General features: G+C 32.3%; 1 protein-coding gene across 1 annotated transcript; it reads left to right on the top strand.

Annotated features, from left to right (window-relative positions):
- The first annotated feature begins 8,166 nt into the window (after positions 1-8,166).
- On the top strand, positions 8,167-12,501 carry LOC132725890 (uncharacterized). The gene is made up of 6 exons (XM_060711080.1): positions 8,167-8,384; positions 8,776-8,909; positions 10,355-10,440; positions 10,746-10,885; positions 11,252-11,414; positions 12,280-12,501. Exons 1-6 carry the CDS (start codon positions 8,262-8,264, stop codon positions 12,330-12,332), a joined length of 699 nt encoding a protein of 232 aa, XP_060567063.1. The 5' UTR covers positions 8,167-8,261; the 3' UTR covers positions 12,333-12,501.
- The last annotated feature ends 7,789 nt before the right edge of the window (positions 12,502-20,290 follow it).

Genomic DNA, 20,290 nt, shown 5'->3' with positions numbered 1-20,290 from the left:
TTGCAAAAGGCACTAAGTGTGCAGGTATCAAAATAATACGGAGACCTGATACTTTTTCTAGAGAGAGTTTTAACAAAAAGTGTCTGTTACTTAATATACATGAGAAATATATGAAATAGAATAAGACATACACAAGATATTGAACAGATGTCTTCAATAGATTAACTTCAGCAGTTGTTTCGAAACAACTTCTGCATTTATTCAAAATCTTTTAATTACAAGTAATCCAATATAGTTTTATAGTCATAAATGTGAAATTGATTTTATATTGTCCATTATGTGTTCCCACTACATATGAACCTAAACAGACTATCCCAGTGTTCATCTATTATAAAGTTTCATATAGTCTAACCATTCATTCATTGGACTGAACTATTGTTACACAAGTAATATAATTTAAATTGGATGGCTGAATAAGTTGCCTGTTGTCAGATTTGGTGAAGTAGGACGAATTATTTCAGGAGAGAAAGTTATAAAACCTAGCATGTGGTAAGTAAGTTCCAGAAATAATGCACATATAGGCACCTAAGTTTTGATGAGACACAATTGTAATAGCAGACACCCTGTGAATATATTTAACCTGATTTAGATTTAGGTAGATTACAGGAAACTGAAGTTTAAAAGAAATAATATTTCAATAAAAAATCACCCCTGTTTGACGAAAACACATACAGAACGGTGATTTGTTTTTCTTGAATCATTTAATTTTAAACCAGTTTCCTGTGGGCAGATATAGAAGGGGCATATTTTAATTAGTGGCAACAACCCAATTTTATCATAATTTGCACGTGAAAGTCCATGTATAATATATCATTTGAAAGATAATTGATTTTTCTTACCAATAGTCTATTTTCGCACGATTTCCACGTGCAATAAATATTAGCAGGTCATTTAAATACATGTTTTGTATTTTGTTGGTAAATATGGCAGGTTGGAAAATTCGTGCGTTTTTGGGGTAAATGCGCGTCAGAAATAAAAACTGATCTAGATTTAGTTTATGGAGAAATGCCCTTCCATATCGTACAGTTGCCAGATGGGTGGCAATGTTAAAGGATGGTAAAACTAATGTTAAGGATGATCCCCTACCTGGTTGGTCAATTTCCGCTACATCTGAAGAAGACATCAGTACTGTCACAGCCATAGTTGATGAAGATGTAAGATATACTGCGAATGAGAAAAGTTACATAACGAGCCTAGCGCGTTATGTGTGTTTTCCATTTTAAAGAAAAGTTAAGTGTACTCCCGTTGGATCCTGCACAGCGAAGGGAGCGGGTTGAAATAGCGTCGGCCTTAATGACTAGGTTCAAAGATCGAGACCCTTAACCCTGGAAAAGTTGCCCGGTGTCGCTGTGCCTGCGAGGGATAGTGTCACTAGAATATTTTACCGTGACCATGTTCTCACTGCTGTAGTTAATCACTACATTACAAAGAACCCACCGACCAGACTTGTTTCAAGCTTTTTTAGAGGAGCAGAGAATTGAGGTTTTGCTGTGCATGCCGCCGATTGTCCTGATATACATGTTACTTCCCTTTTCACCAATATTTTTTGCACCTGACTGCATCTTGTGATTTTTAGTTATATCCATATATCAAATCTTGCCTTCGTTGTCGCCGGTTCGAAATCCGTAGTGTCATCGGAAGCGCTCTCCCCATGGTGAATATTTTGAAGGATTCCATGCACTTATCATCTTTCACAGGTATGATCTACGAGTATTTATAATTGCCACTTATTAAAATATGCCCCTCATATATGATGTATTAGTTTGGTTTAATTCCCCAAAATTACCTTGTTTTCTAGAGAACACCAATTCCATCTGTTGTCAAAACAACAACAAAAAAGGGACGGAACGATTTACGAACCCACCGTGGTAATCTTAAAATAACTTGTTTGTTCTAAAAATAGTTTATGTTCCAGTTTTTGACTTCATAATTTTATTATGATGCAATTTTAATTTGATTAATCATGTAGTATTTAATATTAATTTTGTAAAATGACATCTAAGAGAACCAATGAGGTTATATATATGACAAATTTTGATTTAATGCATGATTTACATATGAAATATGCTATATTTTACATTTTATGATAAGAAACTGCCTTATTCAAATTTTCAACCTTCCCAATTTCTGTTTAATAGAGAAATAGGTATATAGCATTGGATGTATCTGGTTTGATCTTAAATATGTATGATAGTAAGGGTAAGTGCATGTTTAAGCAACCCAGGTATAATATGTCTGTACATATCCCTTACATCCCTAGGGGCGACTGTGGTTTATCCGCAATATCCACTGCCGTACCAACGAATATTTCTCTTGTCATGACGATAATATTTGTTTTGTAACTTTGGTTAACTTAATCGCACTTGACATGTAGGACAACCGGCAACAAGAAGATGTATCATATTTACAGAAAGTCTTGCAGGCTTCAACAAGTATAAAATAAAATAAACTTCTATGACGAAGTATGTAAAACAAGCATTGGTTTAATGTTTGTAGTTTGATATTTACAAAGAGACTGTAGCAATTATAAATAGTTTCTAATATCAAATTTGAGTATAACATATCTTTAGCTACACTAGAACTTCACTGACCCACAATTAACGTGATAATTCTATAAATATCTGGAAAAAGTGATTAAACACAGCAAAATTACATGTAAAATTTCAGACTCGGTTTGATTGAGTCTGTACACGAGGGATAATGAATAAGTGCAACATCCCTCATGCCCCTTAGCACCGGCTATAAACTATTGATCAAGTGAAACTTCTGTTTATAAAATATAAGAATTTTGCTATCTTTAAACAAGTATGAAACTTGTCGTATGTACCGGTTCATACAAGGGGAACGGTTGATACATTTGATAAATATGCTCAAAACACGTTCATTTTGACAAAACATCTTTTTTTTATATGTTACATCTTTTAATGCACTTACATGAAATACATTGCATACGATTTTGATTGAAGTTCGACCTGGCTATTGTTAAAGGCTGTGCCAATGCCTCGTAACCGCACAATGGGACTAATATTGCTGTCCGAACCGCAAAATATGACAAATATTAGTTTTATAATAAGTGCTTAATTCCAAACCCGAAATACCGTTATATATTTTGTTTTTTCGAAATCAAGGGATTGATTTGAAACTAAAAAGATAAAATGGAGAGTCAGAAATTCATTGTGCTGTTCCTATCTTTGTAATATAATATTTCTCTTTGGGCACCTCTATTCCTTTAACTAGTGTAGTAGATCCTTAGACTAAACCAAGTTTTCGTTCTGATCACTCCATAATTCTTCTAAAATTGAACTTTGTAATAACGGATTGTGGAAATATTGAAAGATTTTAGTTCTTCTGAAGGAAATTGATATGGTAATTGATAAAATTATCATACAATGTGATGTTCCGATATATAAATAATTATGAAAACATTTTGGATATACATTTAGATCTGCCGGATTTGCAATCAGTTGTTTTCTATAGACTATTAATAGAATTAGAGGAAAATCTATTTTATATAGTATATATAAAGAAAGAATCCAATAAACGGGAAATAGTCATGAAAGTAAAGATTAAAAATTTAGAAAATTCGTCTTATGCTGATAAAGTTAAGCAGTTAAATATTTTAAAATATAACAAATATTAACTTTATACATGTATATTATCTTGGTATCGTAAATAATGTATCCCGTTTCCTTTCAACTTGTGAAAGAACAAGCAATGTCCTTCAAAGACCTTTTATACCTTCATTGTTAAAAGTTATTTTAAGATTTACTAAGGGCACACATGCAATGTATGAGGTATTTATGAACACCAAGATAAAATCTTCTTGTATATCAAAATGGTGTGAAAAGCTAAACATAACATATAGCAAAGATGATTTGAGTTATTTTTTTTTCTTTGATTTTTTACAGAATTATTAACAGAATAAGACCAATTCATTTCTTTAAAAAAGAAATTATAATAGACTGTAGATTTTGTAAAAATGAGATGGAGTCAGAACATCTGTTTTGGTAATGTACGGTAACAAAGACATTAATATTTTCTGTTTTTGAAAAGTATGGCAATTTTAGAACTTTGCTCAACTGTTGTAACTTTATCCTAGGTTTGAAAGATAATAATTCAACTGCAGTAAATATGCTTTTTTCTTTTTCAGAAAAGATATATTTACAATTGTAGAGTGAAAGAACAATAAATAAAGTACCAATTCATAATTTTAAGAGAGAAAGCATTTTTTTCAGAATGATTTAGATTCTTTCCTGAAGACCTGGAATCATTTTTGTCAAAAGATAGATCCATAGTTATCCTTAACTAAAAACGATAGCCAGAAGTACAAATAACTAAAGACATATTATTCATATTCATATGTATCATTCATATTGCAAAGCTTTTTTCCCTCATTAAAAAACAATTTTCATCTTTTTGGGTGAAAATATATAATTATTATCAAGTTCCTAAAGACGGCAGAGTAAAAATGTTGACAATTGTCATTTATAATTCCTATTTATAGGGTATAGGATGGGGCTCTTGAAAAATAGGTGAAACAAAATTTGATTAAGTTGTTCAAAGAGTTACGAGCCGATATAAAATGAAATTTGATATCTTACGGCATACAAATATCAACGCGGTCTACTATTCTTCCTGTAAGTTACTGAAATATTTATGAGTTACGAACGCAAAATATACAACAACTTCTCTTTTGCACAAATATTGTCAAAAGTACGATTGTGAATAGTCGAAATAACGAAACCACAATGGTGAAAACTCGATATAATTTCGTGTTTTCATCATCGATTTTTTTACCATCGTGATTCTGTTATTTCTAATTTTCATCGTTTCGAGTTATATGTGTGTCATGATGACCCTAACGGGACACCGTATTAGTCCCATTATTAGGCAACGAATTGAAGTTTTGTATACATGTGTGAAATTTACGATTCAAACCAAGGTTACCTTTTAAGATTTTGTAAAGAAGTTTAACTCCCTTTACACCAAGGCGACGTTTTCATGGCGTCTTATAAAAAATCAGAACGCCCAGTATATACAGGTGTGTGCCCTAAGATCGCAACCATTGCCGCAATATCGCTACCGCGAATGTAATGCGGGTTTACGACGCTTTGACGGAGTTTTTAATATTTTTGTCAGACCATTAATTGCAATACCGGTATCTAGAACGCATTTTTTTGCTACGTAATTACACTTGATAATAATAATGTCATTTGGTTTATACATGTATATACATGTAGCTTATTTTATGACTTTGTAAAAACAACAAGTAATACAACCCACAAACCTTTTTAGTTCCGCTTCCTCGTTTTATAAAATCGCTTTAGGTGGCTTCTTTATGAACATTATACATTGTATATGTGTTCTTAAACATTCATGTTTGCGACAAATTGGAAATGAGACAGATGTGTTCGACACACAATAGAAAGGACACTCGAAGCACATTTGTCTCACATTTTTTCCATAAAATTCTTAAAAGGTAATACATGTAACTATGTCCATATGTACTCCGGCTACCAGCCATTGTTCTGTGTTTTCTGTATTTATAATACTTTTTAGGTCACTTCCGGTCAGTCAAAAACTTCCTGCCTCTGCATATGAGTCATATATTAAATTAAAGTACTAGTATATTCCTGTTCTGCATGTCACAATGAAAATTTCTACAAGTGAAGCAGCCAGAACCTAAATACATATGCAGCAAGTCTATTCTTATCGTTATCAATTGTGATACGTTTATTGTCAATGCTTAAAGTTTTATAGATGATTCATGGCACTAGAGACAAGGTAGTATCTACGGTGACATAAAGGGGACATAGAATTTTCTTATTTATTACGTGCGCACACAATAGCTTTTCCGTGGCCACGCAATACTATTACGTGCGCACGCGCATATGTATTCCGCATTTGGACCCTGACCGGGATCCTCGCATGAATAGTTCGACGCCCCGTGTATGTGTCGAACCTATAGCGTTTAGGGGTAAGTGGTTTTTTGAAATCACTCAGCCACGGAGGCCCTTAAGTGATTCATGGAAAAATAAGACGATGCGATGACACGATAGTGAAAATAATATCGCGTTTTCATCGTCATGCAATCGCAGTTTCATCATATTGTACCATCGTATTTTCACCATCGTAACATCGTCTTTCATCATAGTACCATCACGTTTTCATCATCGAGCCTTCGTTGTTTCACCATCGTACAATCGTTGTTTCACCATCGTACAATCGTTGTTTCACGTTCGTACCATTGTGTTTTCACCATTGCACCATCGCGTTTTCATCAACGTACCATCGTGCCATCGCGCTGTCACCATTGTACCATCGTGAACGGGATTTAGTATGTTTCAGTGTACGCCTTCAGGTTAAGTCAATCAATTTCTTGAATTAGAGATATTGTAATCAATAGTTCACTGCAGGTTTTCATAAAGAAAGCATAAGCAACCCTATTGATGATTAAACTTGAGGTAAAACTGCGAACCTCGATTCTAAAAAAGAATTTCTGCCATGGGGAAATATGTGACAAATAATTCATAAAAAATGACATGAGACAAATGTGCTTTCTTGTCCCTAAAAAACACATGAGACAAATGTGCTTTCTTGTCCCTTAAAAAACTTGATCGGAACACATTGGTCACACAAATGAGTTTTTTGGGGTAGACATTTGAGGTCGCATTTGTCTCATGTGGGACAAATGCGACCGCATCGGTCTTACGTAAGACAAATGTGCTCCGAGACAAATGTGCTCCTACAGAGCTTTTATGATGGCAGTGTGCCCGTCGTCTGTCATTTCGTATACTACTTAAATTGGTGAGCGGATTTTTACCACACTATATTGGAATGATCCTAAGGTGACCCTCTTCAAAAGTTATATAAATACATGTAGTTCCAGTCATTTGCATTAGTAGGTCAGAGGTGCTGAAAAGTTAAAAATATCTTTTCATCAGTCATAACCATGGGATCATAAATGGCCCCACCAAGTCAACTGCCTAATACTAAGTAAAAGCGAATGTAAATAACTTTTCACTCCAAACAATAATGCACATTGAGCTTAGATAGTTAAAATTGGCTTGTATTTAGATATTTTGCTTGTAGCATTACTTAACGATCAGCTACAAAAGTTATAGACGACCACTTGGATCAAAATTGGTCACCAGCGTCACCTGGTGAAATCGTGTTAATTGTACATTTTAGCCATAGGCCTCTGGTGAACGATCCACAGCTAGCGTCATCTTTTTCTTTCGTTTTCCTGTCTTTCGTTTACTTTGATCTCAATTGAGTGATAGTTTTTACAATTTAAATGTATTCAGTGGATAAAACACAAAATTTGAAGATTATATGTTTATACTTTAATTTAGAGTATTGCTATGCGCATGTCAATGTTTACTCTGTTTTACCTATCAATTAAGGCGTATACGAATTTTAATTGTAAATGTTGTGGCTTGTATAAAGATAGATGAAAATACATGTATTGATATATTAGCCGCAACCGCCATCAAAATGACAAAATCAAATGCTTTTCGTTACGAAAGCATTATTTCTAGTGTTAAATATTTATCTTTTTAATAGAAAAGTACATACATGACAAGGATAAAACAAATTTTATAAACTATGTTTGGAAGGATAAATACAAAATACTCACGATTGTAATGTATTTTCCCCTTTTTTTATTTCTTTATATCAATACATGTTATATACGAAAGCAGTTACATTTGTTGAAAGATTCGTGTTTTTTTTACCGGATTTTGATATCCAAGAGATCCCATACTCAATCGCAGTAATGTGTTTTCCCTACTTTTCCATGAAATCAGTGATCATATTTTGAAACCGTCACCATGAGTTTAAATATTGCGGCACTCCCTGTTAAGTTATGAAGATACATGAACATGTTCTTAATAACTTTAAGAATTTATTCAAGCACGTAACTTTTTGTTACAAATAGTGTTGATAAATAAATGCACATGTATTTATTGTTGAAAATACTAAATGACAGTCACGTAAAGTCTAGATCCCCGATATTAATTGCATGACAACTTGACCATAGAACTGTATAGTTTGTTAAACCTTTTATTATCTCCAAATCCTTCTTATTTTTCTTTTCATTGCGCCTTTACTTGTTTTCCAGACAAATAATAGTGATTTTCGGTCTGCTGTTTGTTTCCTCTTGTAACGGTAGACATAATGCCTTTAGCAAGGAACGTAACAGCTTCCCGCCTTTATCACTAAATTTCCCGCCATTTTTCCTGTCGTATTCTACAACAACCATGTCGACCACTACTCCAGGTGTAATGATGGTTAGTGACGAGGACGATAAATTAGCCGATGACATTGGAATGAAAATTCCTGCACAAGATTGTATTCTATCATGGGATGACTTTAAAAATCACGTTTGTATTATTTTCAATTCCATATGTAATCTTTAAATGATTTAATCATAACGAATATTACAAACTGTATCAGATGCATCCAAGATAATTTCTTGTATTATTTGTGTGATGAAAGATTTTAATGATTACGTTGACCTTTAGAAATGCCAACTAATGTTACAATGCCAAAAAAATGGTAACATTATAATTATCATGCAGAAATAAAAATTTACGGAAATATATTTTAGATGATCGCATTTATGCATTTATTTGGAGATTTGAGGCTGCAGTGCTGACATACTTGTTGTTTTTTTGTCTGTAATGATATCATTGGAATCTCTTTAAAAACTTAACGGTATGTATATTTTAAATGATTTTCACAATTTGATTGAAATACAACAACTATTTTTAGGTTGTTGGGAAGAACTATATTGAATTATATGATATATCGGACAACGAAATGTTTATTTCCGGGATGACAACAAAAGTTCACCTGCGATATAGCCTTTTGAATGACACAGTTATTAAAAGAGATTTAAGTTTAAGGTAAGATAATATATTATTTTATATTTCACATTTTATTGATACGCCATAAGTGCTAAGAAAAGGAATGTTAAATTTTATTGATCAGCAAAATTAGCAATTTTTCAATTGTGAAAATGTGTCTTTTTTCAATTTGTTGGATAATGTTTTTTATTAAGGTTATTCTAACTGTATGGATGAATGTTTGAGTATATGTATGCATATATGTGTAAATTCATATATGGATATATGTGTTGATTCATGTATGGATATATGTGTAGATTCATGTATGGATATATGTGTAGATTCATGTATGTATATATGTATAGATTCATGTATGGATATATGTGTAGATTCATGTATGGATATATGTATAGATTCATGTATGGATATATGTGTAGATTCATGTATGGATATATGTACAGATTCATGTATGGATATATGTGTAGATTCATGTATGGATATATGTATAGATTCATGTATGGATATATGTGTAGATTCATGTATGGATATATGTATAGATTCATGTATGGATATGTGTGTAGATTCATGTATGGATATATGTGTAGATTCATGTATGGATATATGTGTAGATTCATGTATGGCTATATGTATAGATTCATGTATGGATATATGTGTAGATTCATGTATATGTATAGATTCATGTATGGATATAAATGTAGATTCATGTATGGATATATGTATAGATTCATGTATGGATATATGTGTAGATTCATGTATGGATATATGTACAGATTCATGTATGGATATATGTGTAGATTCATGTATGGATATATGTATAGATTCATGTATGGATATATGTATAGACTCATGTATAGATATATGTGTAGACTCATGTATAGATATATGTGTAGATTCATGTATAGATATATGTGTAGATTCATGTATGGATATATGTGTAGATTCATGTATGAATATATGTGTAGACTCATGTATAGATATATGTGTAGATTCATGTATCGATATATGTGCAGATTCATGTATGGATATATGTGTAGATTCATGTATGGATATATGTGTAGTTTCATGTATAGATATATGTGTAGACTCATGTATAGATATATGTAAAGATTCATGTATGGATATATGTGTAGATTCATGTATGGATATATGTGTAGATTCATGTATGGATATATGTGTAGATTCATGTATGGATATATGTGTAGATTCATGTATGGATATATGTATAGATTCATGTATGGATATATGTATAGATTCATGTATGGATATATGTGTAGATTCATGTATGGATATATGTGTAGATTCATGTATGGATATATGTGTAGAGTTATGTATTGATATATGTATAGATTCATGTATGGATATATGTATAGATTCATATATGGATCACTAGCAATGAGGAAAACAGAGTATTTTCATTAAAACAATTTAGGTTTCACACATGCGTGTACTCTATTATACAAATATTATATATTATCATATCATAGGATTGATGATACAAATACCTGTGCCTATGTACCTGGACTAGAAGAGCGCGTCGACAGTGAAAAAGCAATATTCCGTGCTCTTTCAGGTTAGTATCTTAAGAGTAAAGTTTTCCTGGTTTACCAATTGTGTTATTATTCTATTTATTCTATCATTTAGTTGCAGATTTGACCAGAACTGGTCAAGCAAAGACTGGATATCTAAAATTAATGATACCATGAGTATAATTCCTATAAATATTGCCAACAAGAAGTTTATATTTTATGACACTAACTCGTTCATTGGCGTACTAACGAACACATTAGATGTGAAAATCCTCATTTGCGTAGTTGTGAACTGTTGTTTTTTACATTGCTTGATTGGAATGATTAATCATACGCTACATTGTTTAAGGTTTTACCGTCAGTCCAACAAGAATGGATTTTGTTGTCAGTTCAGACCCTAGCAAATATTTGTTCTATTTCTTCTGCTATACGGGGGATACAATCATGGACGGTAGATGTTCTCAAGGATTAAATGTACTTTTAGTAGAGGTTGGTCAATATTAAGTTTATGTCTTATAAATACATTGAATAATCCACGCCCTGTTGTAAAGTCTAGATCTATTTTCTCATATTCGAATGATTCACATTTCAAACATGACATTCTAAAGATTAAAAACTCTTAAAACTATTCCGAGTAACATATAAAATATGATTAATTTTGGTTTGATTACGTAAAAAATTCTAACACTGCATATTTACATGTCTGTTCGATTCAACTGAAATATAATTTTCTTTTCATATCATCAAATAAGTATCACAGATTCGATAAATAAGAAATTTAATCACGATACACAATACGTAAGATTTTTTTGTTTAATATTACAATAATACCAATTTACTAATAATGGTTTTGAGGACAAAAGATCTTGGCCACAAGATGGCGATGGCGTACCTGAAGGTCAAATCAACCTTGATGACATCCCATGGGGAGATATAGAGAGGACAATGATTCGATGTTTTGGTCAACAGTTTCTCGATGATACTGACCCACAAGCAATTTGGACATGGAGAGGAAAAGGTGAATATAACAAAGAAAACTTTTCTTGTCCGATAATTTATACCATATGAATTTATGATCTTTTTTTTTTACATATTTTCAAGAAAGTGCCATAAGGTTTTGCTGACCATATGGTTATTTTAGAATGGAATGTTAAAAGCAATGACTAATGGTAGTCATTTAAACAAACAAAAGATATTGTTAAAAAGATCTTATCGACTGTATGACTATATTTATAATAATATGACGACGCCCTACGTATACAGGCGAGTGGTCCTTATAACATCTCAGTAGTTCATTTAAGAATTCAGGAAGAATAGACATTTTTCTGCTAATTTAAGGCGTAGAACTTTACATCTCTAACAATGATATCTCTAAGGTTAAACAATTAATATATTTAGATATAAAAAGACCTTACCCAAGGGACTTCAAAATTCATTGAAATATCTTTGTTCTATTTGTAATTTAATTTTTAATTTCATTTTACTTAATAAAAATCATTGTGATTTCATTCTGTATGTTGTTCTTAGCACTTGGCATCGTGCAATGATTTATGTTCTTAATTTTGTCAAACATTTAATTATAAATAAGGTTTGCTGCTAGAAAGATGTATTGTTTTAAAGCAGAATATCTTTAAAAGGTTATTTTTCACACACTCAGCTTATTTTTTAATCATTATAAATTTTGTCTAGAAAAAATGTTTTTATTTGATAGATGGCCTGGTTATAGAATACTAGTATCAATTAAAACTTTAGGGTAAATATCTATTCTGGCGATGAAATAATTCTTTTTAAGTTTTTGGGCTTCTAGAGCACATCTTAATGTCACACATGTATTTATCGTATAAGTCTTTGTTAGTGATGACGTCATATTTATCTATTTTTAGAATGTGCAGTTCCAGGGTCTGATGTTTACAATGAAGCCGTCATGGGCACATAGGATATCGTCAGTTTCTGTCGTGGTTTTATTGTCATTATTTAATCACTCAGTTATTCTATTAAAAGGGAATATAATATCCTCATCACATTCTCAAAATTTATTAATTCAAGTGAAGTAATGATGGTTTAATAAAGATATGATATGTAAGTCGGTTGATAATTTGCCAATTAATAAAATTACATTAATACAACAAATGGCTTTTTTGTATTTTTTATTATTATTCTATTTATATATCATAGCTTATTATGAAACATAACCAAAAGTGGAAAATATTATTAAGAAGTCCACGTAGAATTAAGATGTTTTCACAAAACCTGACAATAACCTTATAAACTTGAATGAAATAAATTGCTTATAATTGTGAGAGACAGCTGTGTGAAAAAGGAACGTATTTCAGACTAGGTTAGTCAAAATTATGTCTAAAAAGTAACAAAATCCTGCACACAAGTGCAACGGATATATCAAGAAATAAAACACCATGAAGTGTTTACAAGTACACTGTATATCTTTAAATATGCATTTCAACAAGATTTTCGTTACATTTATCATTTTAAACAGTTGACCTTAATTTTGATCAAGTCACAACTTTTTTTGTATAAGAATTTTAACTTTATAATGTACAAATGTAGAATTTAACTTAGATATCAGCTAACCTACATTTTGACTTTGTGACCCTTTTTATACGCCCGTTTGAAAAACGGGACGTATTATGGGAACGCCCCTTGCGGTCGGGCGGGCGGGCGGCGTCCAATTTTGTCCGGAGCATATCTCCTACATGTATGGAGGGATTTTAATGAAACTTCATAGAAATGTTCACCACTATGAGGAGCAGTGTCGCGCACATGAACCAGGTCTCTAGGTCAAAGGTCAAGGTCACACTTAGAGCTCATTGAAAAATGCTTGTCCGGAGCAAAACTTCCACATGTATAGAGGGATTTCAATATTACTTGGCACAAATGTTCACCATTGTGAGGCGGAGTGTCGCGCGCAAGATTCAGGTCCTTGCGGCCAAGGTCAAGGTCACACATAGAGGTCAAAGTTTAGATAAAAATATGAAGATGTGTATATGGACCATTTAGTCATCATTTATTTAGGGATTGTAACACAAATGGTCATTATCAAGACTATGGCTGTGATACATATAATTTAGGTCAATATATACAAGGTCAAGGTCACTAAAGATGATGAAATATCCAGATTTTGTCCGGAGCATATCTCCTACACGCATGGAGGGATTTTAATGAAATTTCATAGAAATGTTCACCATTATGAGAAGCCATGTCACGCACATGAACTAGGTCTCTAGGTCAAAGGTCAAGGTCACACTTAGAGCTCATTGAAAAACACTTGTCCGGAGCAAAACTTCCACATGCATAGAGGGATTTCAATATAACTTGGCACAAATGTTCACCATTGTGAGGCGGAGTGTCGCGCACAAAATTCAGGTCCCTGCAGCCAAGGTCAAGGTCACACATAGAGGTCAAAGTTTAGATAAAAAATATGAAGATGTGTATAGGGACGATTTCATCATCATTTATTGAGGGATTGTAACACAAATGGTCATTATCATGACTACGGCTGTGACACATGTACTTTAGGTCAATATATGCAAGGTCAAGGTCACTAAAGATGGTAAAATATCCAGATTTTGTCTGGAGCATATCTCCTACATGTATGGAAGAATTTTTATAATACTTTATGGAAATGTTCACCACCATGATATGTATTGCTCCATGCATGATCTAGGTCTCCAGGTCAAAGCTCAAGGTCACACTTAGAGCTCATTGAAAAACGCTTGTCCAGAGCAAAACTTCTACATTCATAGGGGGATTTCAATATAACTTGGCACAAATATTCACCATTGTGAGGCTGAGTGTCGCACGAAAAAAATTTAGATCCCTGCGACCAAAGTCAAGGTTACACATAGAGGTCAAAGTTCAGATAAAAATTTGAAGATGTGTATAGGGACCATTTAGTCATCATTTATTGATGGATTGTAGCACAAATGGTAACAATCATGACTACAGGTGTGACACATTTAATTTAGGTTAATATTTGCAAGGTCAAGGTCACTAGAGATGATTAAATATCCAGATGTTGTCCGGAGCACATTTTCTACATGCATGGAGGAATTTTAATGTTACTTTATAGAATTGTTCACCACCATGAGACGTAGTGCCCTGCACATAATCCAAGTCTCTAGGTCAAAGGTGAAGGTCACAATTAGAGCTCATAGAAAAACGCTTGTCTGGAGCAAAACTTCTACATGCATAGGGGGATTTCAATATAATTTGGCACAAATGTTCATCATTGTGAGGCTGAGTGCCGTGCATAAAATTCAGGTCCGCGCGACCAAGGTCAAGGTTACACATCCTGTGCATATCTTCCCTACTGATTTGTTTTAAAGTTCATTTAACAACACAGTGCCAAGAATAAAAACTTGCTTGCTATATAACACTTATCCATAATGCCCCCATCTTCATCTAAAATTTTCGTAAACGGGCGTATTTTGTGACTATGGCACCCTTGTTTGACATGGCATTGTGTTTTGTTGTTTAATAGTAAATGTTGGTGACTACTACATCCCAGTGACATAATTGTTTATAATGAGAGCTACAGCTATGAACTTTAAATTTAGATTATGTGCACGCAACTTGGATACATATGGTTAACTTGACCTAGAATTTGACGTTATGCCTGCTTTTGTCATAGTTATCAATATTATATGCCTCATGTCATTTTGAGCCTTTAAAGCTAGGTGCACTATACAAGTCTCATGACGACCTTCACGTTTTATATCAATTGTATAATAATAACTGCCTTTCGAAAAACTAACACTTAAAGACACTTATATAAATTATATACTGCACACAAGGTAGTACCAGCCCGCATAGATCAATCGGTTAGTGCGCTCGACATTGCGGGTTTGATTCCCGGGTGGGAACGAATGAACATCTGAGCAGAATGAATGAACGACCAACTATACAAAATAATTCAAATTCAAAAATAAAGATAAAAGACATCCACGCTCAAGATCAAAATCTTTTAACATAAAAAACATCTGGTTTAGGAGTGATCTTTCGGAAGCAATAAAAACAATAAAATTACATGAAATTGCAGACTCGGTTTGATCGAGACTGTTCATGAAGGATAATTGAAATAAAAGTGCAGCATCCTTTACGTCCCCTGACACCAGCTTTGTCGGGCTATATATGTCACGAAGCGTATATATATTATGGCACACGTGTGACATAATAGTGTTCGGTTCGAATTTGTCATACGTGTGACATATACGGTGGAATATGGCGCACTCTCCAGCCCAAAATGGAACATAAAATGTGCCAAATTCGGTTGGTTTGAGTTTTTCTATGCTCACCAAAACGTATTTGTCACTTACCAAAAATGCGCATAAAGATGAAAATACCAAAGTATACGTCACACGTGTTTTTTCTTTTACTTAATTAAATAAGCCCGTTTTGCATAATTATATTTACCGTTTATTGTCAACAACACGGATGACAAGTTGAAAATCCCTAATTTTGACTTAGTAAAGGGCTATAACTCTGGCATAAATGTGGCACAATCGATAACCAATTTACACAACTTCATATGCATAAAGTTTCATGACCCTAGCTCAAATACTGTTTGGTCTTCATGCGACACAAGTGTTAATTGTAAATTTGTACTAAGTGAAGGACACTTATTCTGACATTTCAGCTTCATAAATTATCGATTTCAATTTCACGAATTCACGATTTCAACTTCATTTTCAATTTGGATGCAAATTCTTTGTGTATAAATTTCTATTCAAGGTAGAAAACATTCATCTATATGTACTTTTTGTCATAGAATAAACTTTTGATTGTTATTAGAATAGATAAATAATGTGTTCGTTTTCTTATTTGTATATTTTACAGCCTTATAGGCACTGCATGTACAGGTATAAAAATAAATTACCTGATATTTTCACATTCTGGTGATCATATCTAGAGAGAGTTTTAACAGAAAATGTCTGTTACTTAATGCACATGGGAAATATATGTATATGAAATAAAATAAAACATTCACTTACAAGATACATGTATTGAACAGCTGTCTTCAATAGATTAACTTCAGCAGTTGTTTTCAGTCATTCGACTTAACAATTGTTATACAAGCAATATACAAATATAATTTTTTGAATTGGATGGCCAATTAAGTGGCCTGTTGTCGGATAAGGTAAAGTAGGACAAATTCTTTCAGGTGAGAAAGTTATACACCTTGCATATGGTAGGTAAGTTCTATATACTGGTGCCAGAGATAATGCACATAGGCACCTAAGTTTTCTTTGGATGGTTTTCATACCTTTACCAACATTTGAAATAAACAAATGCACAATAATTTTGAAATTTTCAAGCTTGATTGGTTTCAAGAATACTGTTACATTGTAATTAAGCCGTTCTCTATATCTACAATGAAAAGTTTACATAATTTGAATTATAATAATAAATCATTAAAACGTTTAAGTCTAAATAAATGAGTACTGATCTTTGCCTATAGGAATCTAGATTTTCGCTAACATATTGCACATTTGTTTATACACATGTCACTTAATCGTGAATTCAAGAATAAACTTGTGAAGAGAGAATTACAGTCAATATTAAACAGAAAAGAAAATATGAAACATGGACTGTAGTCACCCTGTTTAGTTTATAACTTGATTTAGATTTAGGAATATCACAGAAACTGAAGTTTAAAAAGAAAAATGTTTTTAGAAAAAGAAATTACCTCTTGTATAGATTAAAATATATGATCTACAGAGAGGATCCATTATTTTTACTTGTGGGAAGATATATATGGTGAATAAGTTTGGTTAAATTCTCAAAAAAAATACTTCTGTTTCTTAGAGTCCGCTGTCTAAAAAAATTGAAGGCATATGTATGCACAATTTATACCAGAAAAGTCTTAAAACCGGCCATTTTTGGTGTGTACATAGTATTCCAGTAATTTATGCACATTTCTTTAAAAAAAAAAATTTGTTCTTAAAATAGTAACATTTGTGTTCCAGTTTTTGGCTTCATACATGTAATATTATTTTATTTTTAAACTCATTACTTTAATTTAATGCAGTTATTTGATTAATCATGTAGTATTTAATGTTTATTTTTTTAAATGACATCTAAGGTAGTCAATCAGGTAACATAAATAACAACCTATTGAATTTTGTGATTTAGTTAGGATAAAGTGTTCTTATATCTTATTATATTTACATTAGGATGAGATACTGCCTTATTCAAAATGTCGGGCTTTGCCACTGTTGGTTGTAACAAGGCAGCTATATAAAGTGCTTCGCATGGTTGTAAAATTGACAAGTGATTGTTGATATAACGGACACAGTATACAAAAACCCTATATCCGAGTTCCATATTTAGATATGTATGGTTGTATGGGGTGACAGGTTGTAAGGGTTGGTACATGTCTATGCACTCGGGTATAATTACAACTCTTACACACCAAGGGCGACTGTGGCTTGTCCACAATGTTTACATACTGTTCTGTCAAAACTAATTTGTCTTAGAAGTAAATAACGTGTCAACAAGTGTGTAAAACATTAAAATTATTTTAAACGAAATAAGAACGATTCGGCAAAAACAAGCATGATTTTAGTTAGATTTAATATTTGTCAGTTGAATCTAATTCTCTTGTATTTTTTTCCAACCGGAGGCTGTCTAGAGCCAGGATGATTTTCAGTGATTAACTGCTAAAAAGTAGGATTTTCATTGGTTATTTTAAGCATTTCACAAGCGCCACGAGACTGCCAAGACGCCTTTTAAGAGTACCATTATCCGCGTGCGATCGTTTCAGATATAGCCCATGGATTACGCCTGAATGGAAAAATACATCGGTAAAATATTCAAATGACCTACGATTAGCCTGTAATTATAGTTACATATTTTTATTTCCACCCAAAATAAATTCAGTCGGTAGCAAAGAATCGCCCGTCACCAGCGATATGTCGAAGATGATAATTTTGCTACAACTTTAAGTTATTGATAATAATTCTGCAGAACATTAATAAATTCATAATCTATTCCGACTTAGAACACGGTATTTTTTTATTAAATCAGTGCTTAGAACTAACGCAAAACTTACTAAGAAATGACGACCACAGCTGAGTATCTTTTTGAAAGATGCTTCTTGTTATGAGATTGAATCAACCTTGCAAACTGTAAACACTTACTACTAAGACACTGAATTTGACTCGTCATTTTTTCTTTTTATATTTGATAACATATATACCCATGTTTGTAAAAAGAATGCATATATTTATATGAATTTAAGCTTTCTGTGCAGCTATACTAGAACTTCACTGACCCATAATTTATAAATGTGATGATCAAGTTAACCTTATGTAAGATAAAGAATTTTGATATTCTAAAACTAGTAAAAAACATTGTACGTGTCATATGTACTGCTTCATACATGTACAAGCGGAATGAGTGATGCATTTTATAAAATATACTCAAAACTTGCGAGTGTCAATTTGGTAGGTTGTTAATTGGTTGTTGGATAATTAAATAACCTAGCTGGTTGCTGATGTATTCCAAACTATGTAAGAGCTGTTCGTCGGTTTTCATCGATAGATCCAACAAAATTCATTTCGTTTTCGGTAACACTATTTTGCATAACATTATCTGCTTTTTATTTTTCTGTGAATTTTATCTTTGATTTATATTTCTAACAATCCACGAATTTATGAAAAAAGTGTTATTTTTGACAAAATCACGAAATTTTATGTCCACGAATTCCCAATATTTTTTAACAAATATATCTATTAAACAAATATTTTTAAACATATATTCAATAAAAGCAAATATTTTTCTGTACGAAATCTGCTGTGGTCATAGTATTATTTTTACAATAGGTTTATCTCTTAGATTTGGTTTGCTATATTGCTAATCATGGTCATGCAACTACATAGTTAGGTGAAGAAGCAGGCGCTTGTTTTGGTTGAGTCTATTATGTTTTGTTTAGGGGGTGAGTTGTCATACACAAATTTACAATTTATATGCATTTATTTTGTTCCAATGATTGTTATTATCTTAAATGCTTCTGTGATTGTTGTTTTATCAATTCATTTGTAAATAAGATTGTTATATGTCTATTAACGGAATAATTTTAATGAACACGAAATTAGTTCACACCTACATGTGTATTGGTAACGTGATGGTTTAAGCCAATGAAAACACATCAATATAATTACAATCAGGCATAGAAAAAGTGTGCAAAGAGTAAATCGATAATCTTTATGTGATAAACAAACTTTGAATTGCAAGTATTTTTTCATATCTTTTCGGCAGGATAAACTGTCCGAGGAGGGCCAGGCATTTTCGTATCGTAAAATGGCTGCCATTTACAGTATCAAGTGATTATCCCAAGCACCACCGCGACTTTGCGCGGTAATTTTAATTATAGCTAACCTCGGCGCGTCGCATAGGATAGAAAATACCTTTTTCATATTTAATTGTAATAAATATTTACAAACTGTGTCTTTCGGGTTTTTTTTATCAATATATAACCAATAATGATGTTAATATGAATAAATAATCATATCTCAAATCTGTGACTCAAATTTGTGATTATGCTTCAAAGCAGTCAATTGACCGTGAATTTTCTTTTCATATTTTGATTTCCTTGAAATCATTTTTCTCATCGGAAGGCATGCAACTTTAATATGATGATACATTTATTACATTCCATGAAAATGTTTAAAGATATAAAATATCTCATGACATGTTTGTTCATTTTACATTACACCTTTAATTCAGCAAACATAAAGTAGTATGCAATCGTACCTATATTACATACGAATGTATGTAATATTTTTCTTGTTAGATATATATTCAATAAAAGTAAACACATGTGCATTGAATAGTACAATTATATTCATGTGAGCAAAGTATATGACAGAAATCTAT

The sequence above is a fragment of the Ruditapes philippinarum genome, unplaced genomic scaffold (genome assembly GCF_026571515.1).
Source record: "Ruditapes philippinarum isolate M1 unplaced genomic scaffold, ASM2657151v2 ctg1584_1_1_1_1, whole genome shotgun sequence".
NCBI classification, from domain to species: domain Eukaryota; kingdom Metazoa; phylum Mollusca; class Bivalvia; order Venerida; family Veneridae; genus Ruditapes; species Ruditapes philippinarum.
The sequence above is the reverse complement of the archived record's forward strand: the minus strand, read 5'-3'. Positions and strand labels throughout refer to the sequence as shown.

Excerpts from the sequence above, each read along its gene's own strand:
- LOC132725890 (XM_060711080.1), top strand. The coding sequence starts at position 8,262 with ATGTCGACCACTACTCCAGGTGTAATGATGGTTAGTGACGAGGACGAT. Across the intron at positions 10,886-11,251 it reads TAAATGTACTTTTAGTAGAG|GACAAAAGATCTTGGCCACA; the intron begins GTTGGTCAATAT and ends AATGGTTTTGAG. Across the intron at positions 11,415-12,279 it reads TTGGACATGGAGAGGAAAAG|AATGTGCAGTTCCAGGGTCT; the intron begins GTGAATATAACA and ends ATCTATTTTTAG.